At 44.3% G+C, this 16593-nt stretch overlaps 1 protein-coding gene across 4 annotated transcripts in view; it reads right to left on the bottom strand.

The window, feature by feature from the left end:
- Nucleotides 1-404: 404 nt before the first annotated feature.
- Nucleotides 405-16593, bottom strand: part of dmxl1 (Dmx like 1) — a 29182-nt gene continuing 12993 nt past the window's right edge. The window contains exons 24-51 of one of the 4 annotated variants that reach the window (XM_085910759.1): nucleotides 16251-16420; nucleotides 15854-15951; nucleotides 15614-15779; nucleotides 14837-14965; nucleotides 14487-14613; nucleotides 13175-13929; nucleotides 13015-13113; nucleotides 12567-12734; nucleotides 11736-11927; nucleotides 11545-11618; nucleotides 9993-10114; nucleotides 9431-9688; nucleotides 8740-8948; nucleotides 8509-8657; nucleotides 8279-8364; nucleotides 7947-8148; nucleotides 7457-7574; nucleotides 7050-7109; nucleotides 5935-6021; nucleotides 5654-5772; nucleotides 5008-5155; nucleotides 4232-4292; nucleotides 3943-4070; nucleotides 3445-3522; nucleotides 3146-3237; nucleotides 2952-3004; nucleotides 2660-2877; nucleotides 405-1591 (exon numbers count right to left, since the gene is read on the bottom strand). In XM_085910759.1, coding sequence (XP_085766885.1) covers nucleotides 1337-1591; nucleotides 2660-2877; nucleotides 2952-3004; nucleotides 3146-3237; nucleotides 3445-3522; nucleotides 3943-4070; nucleotides 4232-4292; nucleotides 5008-5155; nucleotides 5654-5772; nucleotides 5935-6021; nucleotides 7050-7109; nucleotides 7457-7574; nucleotides 7947-8148; nucleotides 8279-8364; nucleotides 8509-8657; nucleotides 8740-8948; nucleotides 9431-9688; nucleotides 9993-10114; nucleotides 11545-11618; nucleotides 11736-11927; nucleotides 12567-12734; nucleotides 13015-13113; nucleotides 13175-13929; nucleotides 14487-14613; nucleotides 14837-14965; nucleotides 15614-15779; nucleotides 15854-15951; nucleotides 16251-16420 — 4421 coding nt within the window. In that variant the 3' untranslated portion in view covers nucleotides 405-1336. Of the gene's footprint in view, nucleotides 1592-2659; nucleotides 2878-2951; nucleotides 3005-3145; nucleotides 3523-3942; nucleotides 4071-4231; nucleotides 4293-5007; nucleotides 5156-5653; nucleotides 5773-5934; nucleotides 6022-7049; nucleotides 7110-7456; nucleotides 7575-7946; nucleotides 8149-8278; nucleotides 8365-8508; nucleotides 8658-8739; nucleotides 8949-9430; nucleotides 9689-9992; nucleotides 10115-11544; nucleotides 11619-11735; nucleotides 11928-12566; nucleotides 12735-13014; nucleotides 13114-13174; nucleotides 13930-14486; nucleotides 14614-14836; nucleotides 14966-15613; nucleotides 15780-15853; nucleotides 15952-16250; nucleotides 16421-16593 lie in introns of all 4 variants that reach the window. The other 3 variants (XM_085910757.1, XM_085910760.1, XM_085910758.1) reach the window with 3 other exon arrangements.

Raw genomic sequence — 16593 nt, 5'->3', positions numbered from 1 at the left:
ATATTTAATATTGTTGCAATTTTTGCTCATGACCTCTCATTAATTTAGAAATCAATTTGAGTAAAAATGCAACTTTTAATGTCTATTCTTAAAATTGGCAAATTATTTTCCAGTAATATTTTTACTTGATTCTTTCTAGTAATGTTAAATGTCATTCGAAAGAACAACTTCAGTCACTCAATTCTGTTCTGTTTTTTTTTTTTTGGGAGAGTGTGGGCCTATCACTCTCTGCACGTGCGTAGATAATATAACGACATCTCCCGGGAAATCAAAACTCGCATGCATTTTGTTCCTCTAGTCGCACGAAAAGGTACGACATCACTCCCTTCACATTAGCTACTAGCATTTAGCACGGAAGACACAGGATGAGCGACGGTTGAGGCGACAAGAATCCTTTAAATGGCTGAGAAAACAACAAAAGAATCCATTTTAATTCAAAGTATCCAAGATGAATCACATTTAGTAGCAGAATGTGTGATGTTATTGGAATAAAACATCTGTACAAATAAATTGTTAAAACCTGCTTCTTTTCAGCTTATTCGGGGAATAACAGCAGCAGCCCACCCACCCTCCCAAAATAGGAAAATGGGGTGTGCCCATTTAAAGAAGGGGCACTGGTTATATTAAAGCTACATTTTGTGCAACTTTCTACCAAGAATACAGACCACCACAGCTAGTTAGTAGTCAGAGATTAAGGACACTTCATATAATTGGCAAGGAATATAGATCTATGTCTAATGTGCTGTACATCGCATCATATTTACATGATTCGCAACTGCTTTGTTGACATTTGGGCTAAATTGCACTAGAACCTTTACAGGTCAACTGAATTTGACCTTTCAACTTTTGATTGCACATTTTTCGTGGGAATCATCCCAACATTTTGCAAGTCGTGTAATTCAGAGTCTACGTTATGTGCAAATAAGAGATTTTCGGATGACGTGTACCGTGCGACTGAGCTTATAGCGTGAGAACGGCAACTCGCCTTACCTCTAACCTACCTGCCTGCAGACACTTGAGTCTTTTGTCAGGCAGCTGCAGATATCGCCTTGTTCCCGACAAAGAACTGCAACAAACGACACAAGCGCTGTTTATCTCGGCTCAAATGTGACAAACTTTCAAATCGGGAATGTAAAACTGAATCCAGTGTGCTCGGATGTCTGCTTATCGTCTGTTTACAATCAATCCAGGATTCTCTTACCTACTTCGCCTGTGCAGACAAATCTCAACTGGACCTCTTAAAAAAAACAAACAAAAAAAAAAAAAACCAACAACAACCCTGTGGCCACTTTATGACTTTCTGGGTCCATGGGTGGAGTATCTCTACAGTTCCTGTCTACAAAATGAACTTGACATCACTTTTGAGGTTGCCGTGCTGATGCTGCCGGGTATTGTTGTTGTTGTTATTGACACTGAAGCGGTTGGGCATGATCCTCATTTTCATGGTGCCGTCAGCGCCGCAGGAAAAGATGTGATTGGCTGGCCCAAACTCCACCTGCATGACGCCCGTGCCCAAGTTACGGAAGATCGACTGCCGAGCGTGTTCGTTGGGGAAGCAGTAGAGCAGACACTGCGTGGCCAGGTTCCACATCTGAAGACACATCGCAAATACTATTTCATTCCCATCCATTGAGAAAGGTTTACAATCAAAGCTCACCCGATCACGTCATGACTTCTGATCATGTGCGTTAGCGTCACGGACGTTCCGTACCGAAGAAAAAAATCCTAACGATGCATTCATCGACTGGCCATCCATTTTCTTTTTCCACCATTGCAGGTCGGTAGCACGTTTGTTCCCTGCCTAGCGAGCGGATAGGAAGCCGCTTTGTTTGAAAAGCCAGCATGAGAGTCATTTTATTTGATGAGCTCCATCGCAGACGCAACGCAGATCCTGTATATAGGACTTAATTAATGTCACATAATCTGGCCCTTCCATACGCGCCCCATCAAACACTTTGAACTCCACGCTGCTTTTCAATCGTCCGCCATGCAATTAAGACTTCACAGGATGGGCCGATAGATTTTCAATCGAAAGCAGATGTGGTGACGGATGAGGCGTGGTTCTGAAGACTGGCTCGCCAACCTCGCACTTACACTTTGCCGTCATTCAAATTGTGGAGAAAGCAGCTGCTTCTGACACCTGCTAGCACCTTACTCCGATGGCCGACGCCCTGCGGGACTTTTACCCTTACCTTGTGTGACAAAAACAATCCAAAGTGTTTTGAACATGTTTTGAGCACCCACTGTTGTCGCTGACATTAAATGATGCTGATACCAGCCACCGACAGTAAGGACAAAAAAATGAAATTGGGGTAAAATCCCCCTTTCTAGCAGTTGGTGCTACACTGCGGCTGCTAGACATGTCGGCCAATCATCAAATGTTCTCCTACTCCAAAAAGGTAGTATCAATCAACCCCTACTACTTTATAGAGAAAAGAAAAAACCTTCAGTCAGTTATTTGCCATCAGTGGCAGTGAAGGAAGGAATGATAGATAATTGTGACCAAAACAAACAAGCAAACAAACAAAAAAAGGTGAAGTGTGTTTTCTGCCAAAGGATGCCTTGAGACTAATATCTACTGCAAAAGTGACTAGTGGCAATATTCACTTGTACTTTAGGAAAACAAGCAACCTCAGAGGCTGGAGGTGGCACAATGTACCTTCAAGCTGCCTTCGGCAGACCCGCTGATGAAGCAGTCCTCGGTCGGGTCGACGGCGAGCGCTTTGACGGGCGAGTCGTGTGCCTGGAAGCTCTGGCGCTGGTGTCGGTGCGGAAGCTCCAGAACGCTGATCCAGCCCTTCCTCCCGCCCGTGATCAGCAACTGCTGCCTGGGCGCCATTAGCAGCACGGTGGCGCCCGACTCATGGCAGCAGAAGGCTGAAGAACAATTGGTCCATGTTAATATATTGACTCCAGGATTAAGTCAATACAATGTTGTGTATGAACCTCACCATGGACAAGGCTATTCATAGGAGTCACCAATGTGTCCCATAGACACACATTCCTGTGGACAGAATAAAAGCACTTTGGGAAAACAGTTTTAACGTACTGTGCAGCGGAGCATTCGAATGTCCTCGAGATGGTTTTAAAAGAATCAAATCAAATGAGTGTCCCGCTATATAGAGAATTTGATAGATTGTGTTACCGGTTGTCTGTAGACAGACCCGCAGTGGCAATGAGGGAGGAGGATCCCACAAAGACAAAATCATGAGCCGTCTTGTTGTGGCACTGTAGAGTCTGGCGCACGCACACACAGGCACATAAGACGCTTACTAACACTGACAGTAATCGGGAGGCAGCGGAATAGTGAATCAAATGAAAAACGCGAGTGGAAGGAGGGGGTGAGACATCACCAGAGAGGTTTTGACCCAAAAAAAAAAGAGAAGGCAAATGAAAAAGGAAAAAAAAAAAAAGAAAAGCACATAACAAAAGAGGCTGGTGTGCCAGATAAGGTTTGGGAGCGGCTCCGCTTGTGTTGGTCTGCCAGAGACTCAAACCGCCATCGGCATCCACGATTCCAAACTGCAGAAAAAAACAACAACCCCAATTTGTTTCCATTTTCTTTTTTCACAGCTGCATCGGGGGACACCTGTTGAGACGCGGCGCCCCCTTCAGGTAACGCGCACCACGGCTCTAAACCGCAGCGCTTGCATAACCGCGGGAAATGTTTGCAAATTCTTCCAGCATCCTGAGTTCTTTTTTGGGCCGAGCCGAGAGAGGAGACCTAGACGGCCTCGAGGCACCATCTGAGGACGTGTTTCGCGGGAGGCGAGTGCACTCGGCTGAAGAACAATGTGCACTGGAGCCAATTCCGGCTGTGCTTCGTGCCAACGTGGCACAGTTGAGAACGAATGTGTGAAGATAACTCTCGGTGGGACGGGCTCACGTTAGAGCAAAGAATAGCGAAAAGGCAAGGTTCAGAAATAGGTTGATTTAAGCAACCTTATTTCCTTGATGGTTGAATCGAATCCTGGTCACTCTAGAGTTGCCTGGACTTCTGAAGCAGATGATCTGCTGGGAGTGACCCCACTCGAACATCCTCACGCTCCCGTCTTGCGCCCCTGTCAAGTCTGCAACGCCGACAAGAAAGGAAAGACATGGATCGTATCATCTGTGATGCCCCGACAAATCCATCCTCCTTGGGAAATATTTAGGGTGATGTACCATAACGAGAAAAACAATCAAAATGAAAAGCCGCCAACTCTTATCGGACAGACGGATTTGCACTTACAGTACGGCAGCGTGGGATGAGAGGTCATTCTTCTCACATTGTTGATATTTCTCTTGATCATCTGAAGGAAGAAGGTGAAAATGAGGAGGAGGACAAAAAGATGTGTGAGCCAATAAGAATGCAGAACTTCATGGTCATGCCTTAATTTGTAACTATCGCTCATGCTGAACAGACCACGGCGTCAAGTGTATGGGCTAAAGTGCTATTTGTCATTGACACGAGGTTCTGTAATGCAAATGTCGGATGTGTTCCAATGCCATTTGGTACACAGACTACACAAACAAATGAGATCCAATACAATCAAATAACAATAAACAAATACAGCCAGTCTATTAAGTCCATTCTTGGCGCAGATCTACTAACTTGTGTCACGCCATTACAGACTCATTTTAAGACCTTAAACCAACAACTATTTACTGACATGTTCTGCTGGCTGGAACAGGTAGTCGTGGTTCTTACTGACTGTGTGCAACGTTATTAAGAGTAGCGGGTTCTCTGGTGAATGTGAATGAGGGTGAGTCACACACATTCATCTCAAAGAGTGAAACCAAAGCAATCTTTCAGCGGCTGACGGCAATCTAAGCCCAAAGCGGTCCTCTCTGCGCAGTGCGTGGGAATTCAAAGATCACACATCTTAGGCTTACTTGACAATTTAGCATGTTCAGATGAGTGCATGTAATGTCTTAAGGGTATGGCTCCAAATGTATGCTTCGTTGTAATCATCACTGCCAAACATGTCACAGCGACCTCGTGCCAAAGAAATGAGTAGAACTGACCACGGAAGCTCCCCGGCCTGTCTGGTGGCCTCCGAGCCACGGCATGTTGATGGGCGTGCCGGGGCTGCTGCGAGTGTACGGCGTGGTGCCGTGTAGGCTGACAAAGTCATCGTGCGTGTGGACCACCAGGAAGTCATCTGTGCCCACTCTGCAGAGACAATAACACTTTGCCTCAGAGTAGTGGATAGTCGAGGAAAATGGCCATGCTGTGTAACTATAATATCTTTTAAAAAAAAAAAACAACAACAACCACACAGTACATTTAACAGTACTGTACTATATGTTAAAATATAATATTCATGTAATGTCCAAGATGTGCGTAAACTTTAGACACAGTTGATTGCAATGTTACGGCATCACGTTTTCATGAATCCCGCAAACAGCATCGACTTTGGCATCAGAAATCTTGGCAAACATATTGAAAATGTTAATAATATTCCAGTCAAATGAAATACTTTTCAAAATGTCATTACTTGAAAATATGAATTTTAAAAATATATTTTACATTATATATATATATATATGGCCCCCGGGCATTAACTTTGACGCCTGTGGTATAGACATTTTTCACCAAGCAAAGGTAGGCATTGCGTCCACATGGCATCAGTCCAACTTTTATCCAACAAGACAACCCCTCTTTTCTTACCCTTTAGTTTCAACCTCTTCGTCATCGATCCACGTCAAGATCTGTGTGGCCAAAATGGATGAGACATCCAACTCCTGAATGTCATGCGTAGAGGCCATGACTAAGCAATTACGATTTGCCTGAAACACACACAGTAGTGAACATACTGTGAGTGGGAGTGAGTGGATAAAAGTAGAGAAGTCCTGTTATTGGTCTGGTCACAAAATTATTCATATGCACATTTATAAGACGTTGCCATTGATTGTGGTGAGGGTGTATTTCGTTTTATACGGGAGGTATACCTTGTTGATGGCAAAAGCTGTGATGATGTCTGATTCCTTGTGAATGATGCGAGCCTTTCCCCCAGGGCAGCCATGATCTGACTCAGTCTGTACACACAAACACACACACACAGGCACACATCCAATCATCACAAATTTAAAAAGATTTCCTTAAGGCAAATAAGCTGCCACAACTTCACAAAATATTCCATTTCTAACTACACAGCCATTGACCTGACAAGATAAATAAAGTGTCATATTTGTCCCCCCCCCACACACCCCCGCTTTCCAAGATAAAAGCTGACGTGCCAGCAGCCAAATGGCAAAGCGGGCCCTGCTTCTATGTGTCCAACACTGTACATACGCGTGCGTTTGTAGTGCCTTGAGGGGAGAACACGTGGAGCTCAGTCGTGCCGCCCCGCTAACCTCCAGCGAGCAACATAACCGGGTTAGCCCAATGAGACAGCGGGAGCGCGGTGGCCTATGAGCAATAAGTACAAGTGCAACCGGCGAGGTGACTGTTACGTTGGGATTCCGCAACTATTCCAAATGAGACGCACCCTTGGAGCAGGAGATGAAATCACCGTCTTTACGATATTTATTCAAGAGGAAACGGCCGTGCCTCTCTCTGTCAGATGGGATAAAGTACAATTTGACTCGCCTTAATCTAAATATGGTGGTTTGCCATTTACGCAGCGCGCATAATCTCTGCGGGATGCAGATCGAGCGCGACAGTGTTAGGTTCGAGAATGAGAATCTTTTCGGTTTGGCGAGTCAGTCCTCTGAGACCATCGCCGCTGTACTAAAACGTGCTGTGTTTACAGCATCGGCGTATGGCACAATGTACTTCACACGAAAAGAAAGACGAGATCCATTTGAAAACAACCAGTGCCGGTTTTGCATGTGCTCCAGTTCTGTCATCATGACGTGCCATCATTGCTACTCTAGTGCAAAATGCAAAAAAAAAAAAAATAGGCCATGTAATGCTCAGTAAGTCAGTAATATTTCATCACCAATACTACTGCTAGTTTGTAATATGCTGTTCAAAAATGATTGAAGTCATACTGATTACAAAACGACTTTTTATACATACGAGTACACATTAACAACACATCTACGGTATATGGCAGCATTACCTGGTGGTTTCCCGTCTCGTCCATCCCTGAACATTTCATATCAGTCAGGTCCTCAACCAACTTAATTGATTTGGGAGGTAGCACACCACAAAGGACACAAACACACACACGCGCGCGCACAACATAGAGCAAGCAGTGGACCATGCATACAAACACACAAAGAAAGTGAATTATTGTGATGTTAATCAAACAGGCAGCGATTATTTCAACAAACACATTGTCGTGCGGCTGGAAGCAGTAACAATACATTTCATCATGCACAGCTAAAAAAAAAAAAAAAAAAGAAATTTCATCAATTGTAGCGCGGTTGAATTAAGATCTGATTCCAACTCTGCATTAGCAAAGCAGTGTTATTTTTCTGGCATTTTAATATGGCATGCATGATTAAGTGCAGTGGAAACGTGTACCTCGCCAGCGTCATGTTTCTTGGTGAAGATGTGTTTGATGAACGTCTCCTGCACTTCATCTTGCTTTACCAAGAACTGCCAAAGGCGCTTGACAGGGAGCGCTGAACAGTGGCTCGTCCTGGAAAACCACAATAAAAGGCGCAGTGCCGTGACAGCTGGATTAGCTCAAGCAAAATTCAAAAACTGGAAGCAATTAATTATTGCCGTTTTGTGCCACTGTTGCCGACTACTAATAAATATTCACGCTCATGTTTGGAGCACACCACATCTATCAGACATATTGTTGCTTCAAGGACACTAATCCCATGATGCTAAAAACAAAAGACAGGAATTTAACAGACTGCCCATCCACGAGCTGGAAACGGGAACTCGTGGCGGTGTAATAAATAATAACGCTGCTCCAATTACTCGGACATGATAAATTCACAATCACCTCCGCACAATCTACAGAATTTCTATCTACAAATTGGAATGTGGGTCACGGGCCTACCTGAATGGAGTGTTGGATGGTTCAAACAGCGCCTTGTGTCTGAGTAGGGCGGGGCCTGGCGTGATGGCTTCCTCCTGGAAGTGTGTGGAGATGTACTTGGAGGGAGGGCCTCCAAAGATTTCCAATCTTTTCTGCAGCACCTGCTCCCAGCGCTGCAGTGTCTTCAACACACTGTGACACAGCGGGGAGGCTCCAGGCAGGTCTGCGCCGAGCGGGATTTAAAAAAACAAGACGGAGGATGACAATACAGCTACACTCGTGTGTTTGTGTGTGTGTGTGTGTGTTTGTGTGTGTGTGTGTGTGTGTGTGTGTTCACAATAGCTAGTACTGACCCAATAGATCATATCCTGCTATGGGGTAGAAGGACTTGAGGTTGACTAGCACCAGCTGAACCATTGCCAAGCGCATTAAACACCAACTGGAAGAAGAAGAGCATTAAAATATACTGTAAATAGCAGTCGGGGAGTTGACAGTGGTCCAACATTGCTCTCGTGAAAAAAATAGGGCCAGAAGATTTACAGACGAGCCTAGACTTGTGCCGGCCGAGAATAGCGCTATCCACCTGTATGAATTGTAGTTAGTGTGCTCTTTTTTAGGAGAGTTGGGGTCAAATATATCGTCGTATTCATCTTCCTCCTCTTCTTCATCTTCACTGCCCTGGCTCTCTTCTGAGTCGTATTGAACTCGGTTATCTGACGGCGGCAGGGATGGCTGGTGGAACAATAGAAGACAAGAATCATTCAAATCTGCTTGTAGGAAAAATACATTTTTGAGTGATAGTCTTTGGGGATACCTTGGCGATCAAGTAATCCCAAATGCTGAGCTCCGGTGGGACAAAACATTCTTTGAAAATGGAAGCGGCTTCCTGGTCTACCACAGGTTCGGGCTTGGGACTGGACGGAGGGTCCTTGTCTATACTGGAGTCTTCCTTGGATCCGCTGCGTGACGAGAGCAGTCGGAACCGTCTGGGTTTTTTATCAGGGACGTCTGTGCCCGGTGAAGCTGTGGATTTAACGAGCGCATAATTGTAATATCCATCTTGTCTTGCAAGCGATTTATGATGTAGATAGAAAGCTAGCAATGAAAAATACAGCCACTGGACACTTCATTAGGTACAACAGCAAAAGAAAATGTGCTTCCATGATCATTCTCAGCTGTGATTTCCTGTGCGCCGTCAGAATGATTTGAGAATGATTATTATTGGATGTAGTACGCACAATATGGCGAGGCATTTCATATTAGTTTTTAGGATTAAGAGGCTTTTTACCTTGACAGAAAAATCACTGAACAGAATAAGACAAAAATAAAACTAAAAGCTCTGGCACAAAGAGGAATATGGACTAAACAACTCTTACTAAGGCTGATAACATCTTACAACGTCCGAAAGACAAGAGCAATAATTCAGCCCCGCTGATTTAATTTGGCCCGTTTTGTTCCACATTGACCCAAACTCAATCAAATTCAACTTAATCGTCCTCACTTACCTGGCGGGGGGGTTTTCGCTGGGCTGTTGGCTTTCTCAACAACGGGAGTTCGTGCGCCGCCTCCGAACACCGTCACCCAGAGGTTGCTGCTGAGAGGGTGGGCCATGATGCGAAAGAGCTCATTGCTTGAGTGAGTGGCCATGCCGTGCACAAAGAGGCTGAGGTAAACAGCTGTCAGGATCTCACAGAGCAACACGGCAAGGCCCGGCTGACTCTCGTCACCCGCCGAGCTCAACAGACGGATCATTGAGGCGATGCCTGGAGAGCGGCACAGCGAGTGAGGAGGCAAAGTTAGGAAAGTGAGACTTTAGGAAAATGAAAGTTTAAGGCTTTCATCTGTGTTGGATTTGTGTGTGTGTGTGTGTGTGTGTGGGGGGGGGGGGTGTATTTCTATGTGCATCATTACGCACAGCAAACCAAAGGCTTGAAAAGGATGTAGGTGGAAGTGACGTTAACAAGTATGACCATATTTTCTCGTTGGATGTGTCAGTCATGTAAATGTCTCCTGGTCCCATAAGCAATCAGACAATTTTTGAATCCAATATCATATATTGTTTATGACCTGGCCACTGTGCAGGAGATGTGTTGGGCTGAACGGAGCCATCCATGCTGGCGGCTCTTGCTTGCTGCTCTTGAGAGAGCAAAACGCTTTGATACACCATTCCTGTGAAGTTGTTCATGTGACTGTGGAGGAAGAACAGGCAGAGTATGTGAAGAAGTTGGTTTGGGAGACAAAATATCAGCCAATTTTTATCTTTTAAAAGATGTTTCAAAAGCCTCTTGTGCCATATTATTGTAGCACAGTAATTAGGCATGCAACTAAATTGAGTCATCAATCCATCCATCAATCAATTATTTTTAAATTGATTATATAATTTTTTTTCTTAAATGTCTCTTATTAAAAAACTTAAAAAATATACCAACAAATTGATTATGATCCATTAATTGGTTTGGTTGATAACATGTCAGAAAATAGGCAAAAATGTTTCTCAACAGAGGGTGACCCAAAATATTTAGTCAGAGAACACTGCAGCAGCTTTTCTGGGCAATTTTCGAATGTCTTTGAAAGAAGGATAACTAATACAACCCTACATTTTCCGCCATATCTGACTCTGACATAACCCCCTAAAATGACACAGGGCCTAGTCTGCTGTTAAGATTTATTGGGGCAGAATGAAAAGAAATAAGGGGCATGGCCACTGGTAACCATGCATACTAACTAACGCATGGGGTGGTGCACACATGCAGTCCAATCAGACACAACAAATGAGATGATCTTCTCTCTGTCGCTTTTCCAAATACAGTAGTGTGACTTTCCAGGCTTGTTTAAAAAATGTACATGGAGCTGCTATTTGTCAGTTTAGATTTTCAATTTGAATTAGATTTGCAGCAGAGGGGAGAAATAATGTTTATGTCAGATGATAATATGCAATGTTATCCAGTCATTATGATCACACGGCAGCGGAAGACTAAAAGTCAGAAATGTTATCTTGCTTTGAAATGATTGATGATATTTAAGCTTTCATCATTGTGTTTGTGAGTTTCTGTCATGTTTCTTGATTTTACTTCACGCTTGACCAAGCTGGTACTCTTAATGCTGGAAGCTCTGTGAGCCTGGAGAGATTTTGGAAGATAAGAGCCAAAGACTCATTATTTTTTTAAAAGGCAGCTCTGCAACGCAGAGCTACCACATTCTAAACTTTGTAATTAATTGAGGACATGTGTTTTATGTTCCTCATTCTGCCATTGACTTTATGCACACCAACTATCTGGCATGCTATTGGGACCTGAAGTCCCCAACTAAATTAGTAGGTTTATTTCTAATGGTATTTTGTATTACAAAAATGTGTCCTTCACCTCAGAAGGTTGGATGCATTTGCTGCATCTGTGTTCTCTTGAGCGTGAGCAAACTAGAGTGGGACATGGTGTGAATTTTTTAAAACGTGTCATACGCTTGTGTTGTGTTGACAGCGTTCCGTTTCGTGACCGTGTTGTCGTGGTAACTGTGAGTGTATGACCTTTACTGTACTTGAGCGTGTGAAGCCAAATGGCAAAAATATACTGTCCAAACACAAACAACACCAGGTTTTTCCACCATAGCTGATTGAACCTACCTATAGTGTCCGTCACATAGACACTGATAAATGCAGGCGGACAAGGAGGCAGCCAAAGTGTGCATTACATATATCTGTGGGGGGGGGGGGCAGAATGTAAGCATTTTTAATCAAGCATTTAAGCATTTTTTGCCAAATTATAAATCATTGTATTAAAGACAACAATACATCAAGGAAAAAATAAAACTGACCTCATTGTGAACAAAATCTGGATGCGGAGGAGAGTTGAGCGCGTTGATGGTCTGGAGGATGTCGTGCGTCAGGTTAGTCAGGTAGACAATAGGATTGGCCACCACGGTCTTCATGTTTGCTGTACAAGCCATCAGGAGCGGGATCGAGGTGTGCTGGCAGCATGTCACCACAGCTGATGGGCTGCCGTTGTCCTATTGGAATATTACACAGTCTTAATTACTTCAAAAGTATACCGTTATTTTTTGGGTCAAAATATATTTTGACAGAACTGTCAGGAAGGAGCATAAGTCGTAACCACAACCATCAATCAAGATAAGACGAGCCAACAATTTAGAGCAGCAAGTAAAGAAAATGACATGATGTGTTTTTCCTCCTGTGTGCGTGAATGGGAATTTGAGGAAAAGAAAAAAAATATATATCAATAAACTGTATCCACCAGAAGCCGTTACATGATGCTCTGTGGGAAAGAATGTTCCTACCGCTAGGTGAATCTTAATAATTTGTTCGAGAATTCTTTAAACAAAAATTGCTGCGCGCACACACACTGCAATCACAAAGCACTGCTGTTTCCTCCACACAAAAGGAGAAAACAACTGCAGGACCACCGCTGGGATAATATGCCTTTATCGCCAAAAAAAAAAAGAAAAAATTCAAGGAGTTGTGTGGGGTTTCTAAGAAGTAGGTAGGTGTGTGTGTGTGTGTGTGTGTGTGTGTGTGTGTGTGTGCGTGTGTGTGCGTGTGTGTGGTGGAGGGTTACACCTAAAAGACAACATGCGACAGCAAACTATAGCTGCAGTTTTCAAGTGCATGGAGGCATATATTATAATGACCTGGTGAGATTCTTGAAGCAGTAAAATGAGCTCCATGCGAACAGAGGCCAATCCTCCACCGTGGGATCCGTACAAGCTGCAGTAGCTCAGGAACATCCTCAGTAAGGGTTGATTGCTCTTCAGCCAGTGTCTCCTGCTCCTCTGACTGTCGCTGCAAGGGCTTGGTGCCTGGGACCACAACATATTTAGTTAACGTTGAAATAGTGCTAACTGTTTCAATAAAAGCAAATACAAATCATTAGCAAAGTGTTTTAAAATCATCTGGAGCGTCAATACTAAAACAAATTCGATAAAACTAAACGTAAAGCCAAAGCAAACTCATCTGTCTCTGTGTATAATAAATTATGCTGGCGACATTAAATCAATTAAAAATGGCCCTTTTCTGATGTTTTGCGGGTGTTTATTTTGTCGAGTATCATTAATGATGCACTCGAGATCCAGCACCTACCCGTTCATCTTCCACCAAGCCGGCACTTTGTACATCTTCTAGGGTAGACACCTCCGCAAGACATGGCTTGTAACTGCAACAGTGCTGGAGAGTCACCACCTGTAATGGGGAGCAAATTCATGTATACAGCATGCAAGTGACTGTTAGCGTATACAATTACCTCTCTTTCCAGCCACTGGTAGAGCTGGTAACGTAGTTTTCCTCCGTCCAGTTCGTACCCCGTTGAAAGTGTCCTCAGCTCATTGGTCAAAATCTTCAAGCAGGCGGTAAACTTGAGCTGCGTGGCCAAGACGTCGTCAGAGGGGTGGATGAAGTCGGCGCCGTCCACGCTGTCCTCGCTCATCGGCGCTTCCATCGTAGACAACATGCTGTCGTGGAACACGTTGCTGTTGTGTACCGTTCTGCTACTTTTGCCACTTTTACTTTCCTGCTCCTCTTCGTCATCTCTGTCGCTGTCCCACTTCAGCTCCAGCGGCTCATCTGGATGTGTGAGCGATGGCTGGCTCCAGTCAAAACTCAACACTGAATCCGAGCGGCTGTTTGATAAACTGCCGCCGCCTGATTCGTAGCCATTCAGCGCGGGCTCGGACCAGTCCCGCTCAGACGTCGGCCCGCTCTTACTCCCAGCGCTAAGCTCGGGGGACTCCTGGTTGACTTTGGAACTTTTGTGGACTTTGGGCATCTTGGAGAGGACTTCCAGCGCCAGCATTGGGCAGCCCGCTTGCAAATGATCATAAGCGGCAGTAAAAAAGAGTCGTCTCTCGTCCAGACTAATGGAGTCGACCTTGCGACCCTCGGCGGTCAGGGCCACTTTCGCCTTGTCGGAGGAACCGAAATGGCGACGGAGGAGGAGCGGGTGGGTACAAAGGAAGGTGTAGAAGTTGAAAACCCCGGCGTTACTTGCTGACGTTGAACCTGTCAGACACAAAACATGAACTTGACTCATCTGTCAGTGTCAAAAACGGGATCGGGGCGCTCCACAGTTCACTCTTTTTACAAAAGCAGAAACTCCCCCCCCCCCCCCCACATTATTCTGTAAAACCCACAAGGACATCACATTATTAATGAAGTCGTCAAGCTTTTGTCACACCACTGATGTTAAAATACACTTTTGATAACACATTTAAAAGGGTGTCGCACAGGAATCCCGACCTAGGAGTAAGATAGATCATAACTGTGTCTGGTTCATGTTAAGTTCAAATCATCCATCTTTTAAAGACATCGTTCAATTTTATTAATATCTCATAGAAACACATTGTGCCACCTCTGGGAAGAATTACAAAGGATTCATCAACTCATCTCAGTTTTTCTTTTTGAAGTAGCAGGTAGCGCGCCTAAATGACTTCCCATCAATTTAATGCGATTGTTTTCTCACTTGACGATGCCCAAATTAGTCAGTCGGTACGCCATTAGAGCTCTTGAGCGAACGCGTCCTTAAAGCCAATTAGCCGAGGAACACGTAGCCGACGTACCGTGATCGCTGGAGCCTGACTTTGTTTTACTGGCAGTCTGCTTCAGCAGAGTGTCCAAAGCTTTGCTGTACTCCTCCAGAACCCAGTGGGCCATGCTCCGCAAGAATGGATCCCGGTGCATCGGTATCTGAAACGTGCAAAAGTGACGCTTTATTCAAGAAGCAAAGATAGCTGCTCTGCATTGCTCTGTATTCATCACGGACACAGACTTTTTGGTTCTATCCTCCGCAGTGTACTTGTCAAAAGTGCACTGGAGGATCAAAACAACACCTGGTCGCACTCATCAAATGATTCTTTATCTCGGAGTGAAAAACAAGAGTCCTTGAAGCGTGTGACATTGAGCACCGCACCTGTTTATCATGTCCCAGCACATGTCTCTGGAGGATCTTTTTGTAGGTGGATGCCGTCTCAAACTCTGACTCGTATAATCTGGATATCACAAGAGCGAGCTGAAGGTCCTGCAGTTTCTCTAAACACACCTGAAAGAGGACGTAAAAGCAAAAGCTCACACTGTTGTGTGTGTTAAAAAAAAAAAAAGAAAAAAAAAACTGCGGGGGAATGAATATCTGTCGCAAATGCAAAATGTGAAATAAAAAAAAAATGCAATGCTCGCTCAAAGGCTAAGATGAAATGCTGTTTTTCTACTTGTCCTTACTACGGAGGAGTGAGGTGCATTTCAATGAGACTACCTCTCAGCCAAAGAGACTCAACAAAATCAATGATAGCTCTTAGCCTGGGTGAACCTCATTTAAATAAAGTGCTAAGAGAAATCCTAGTTACTCATGCAGATTAAATGATATGACTCATTGCTTCGGGGACTTTGTATACACAAGTACCCTTCATGAATAAAGGTTACGCAAAGAGCCATGTGTCTTATGAGCATTAATATGTGACGCGCAGAAATACTAAGACGCAAAACCACTTTCTTCCGACCATCCTATCATGTGGGTTGAAAAGAATGACAATGACAGCTGAAAAGCCTTCATAGCATTGCGTAAAAAAAAAAAAAAAAAAAAAAAGACGCTGAGAAATATATATAGATATTTTTGCAACGGAGGTTTCGCTTGTGGCGCTTGAAGTGATATTATTCATAGCGGCACTTCTTTTCAAGTTTATGATCCACTTGCCTCGACTGCATCCTTAAGGGAGCCGGCTAAAAGGAAGAAGGCTGCGGAATGATGAAACCGCTGCTTCCCCAACAGAGAAAAGGCATTTTTCAGGGCTGCTTTCCTCCATCGGTCTTCACTGAAGTTGTTGCGGAAAAATTCCGTCATCTTGGCATTCTTCTGTGACCTACAGACAGGATTCAAAGGATAACGTGAGTTAACTCATTTGGGAAGCGCATGTTTCATATACAAAAATTCTACCTGTACAGCCCCCAGACCACTGCCTTCTTCTTCATTGCCAGGTAAAATATGGCAACATCCAGAGGATCATTACTTCGCTGAAAAGTGGCCTTAGCAACCTGACAAAGGAGACAAACAACACAAGCTCACATGCTTTTGCTCTTGACAGTCACATCCACACGAGTTGTAGCCTTGTGTGTTTATTTCATGGTTGTGCATTATAGATGAATTATGGATTACCTATGGCCTCATTTACTTAGATCTCTAAATGTGAGCTCAAAATTGTGTGTTGACTTCACGAACAGATTGCGTGAGGAATCTTACAAATGTTTACACGGGCAGAAAAGTTAGTTTTGAAATCCTTTGGGGTAAAGCAGGCCCCTTGACTTGAATAACGTTCCCCGGGTGCCCCTCTCACCTTCTCAATGCATCTCCGAAGCTTGTTGGTGCTTCTAAGCCACCAGCCCACTCCCATCGAGCGCAGCTCGGGCCAGGTGGGCTCACCCTGGTGGAGGGCAGGCAGCATGTGAAGCAGTTCCTCTTCAGCTTCCGAGTGGAAAGCCCAGGCATAGTGACACGTCGACAGGCCTGTACAGCAGGAGAGAAGAACCTTAGCAATTACTGTACTTTTTACTCTTACAGCTAGAGAGCCTTGTGTCCTCTTCAAGGGCAGCTTTACTGTGGCGGTTAAGGGCGATAATTGAAGTGTCTACTCCCCATCTCTCACTGAGAGTTTATATTCAAGGTTGAAAACAAAGCTA

The sequence above is a fragment of the Syngnathus leptorhynchus genome, chromosome 4, assembly GCF_054491065.1.
Source record: "Syngnathus leptorhynchus isolate UIUO chromosome 4, UIUO_Slep, whole genome shotgun sequence".
NCBI classification, from domain to species: Eukaryota; Metazoa; Chordata; class Actinopteri; order Syngnathiformes; family Syngnathidae; genus Syngnathus; species Syngnathus leptorhynchus.
Note: the sequence above shows the minus strand (reverse complement) of the source record. Positions and strands in the feature narration are given on the sequence as shown.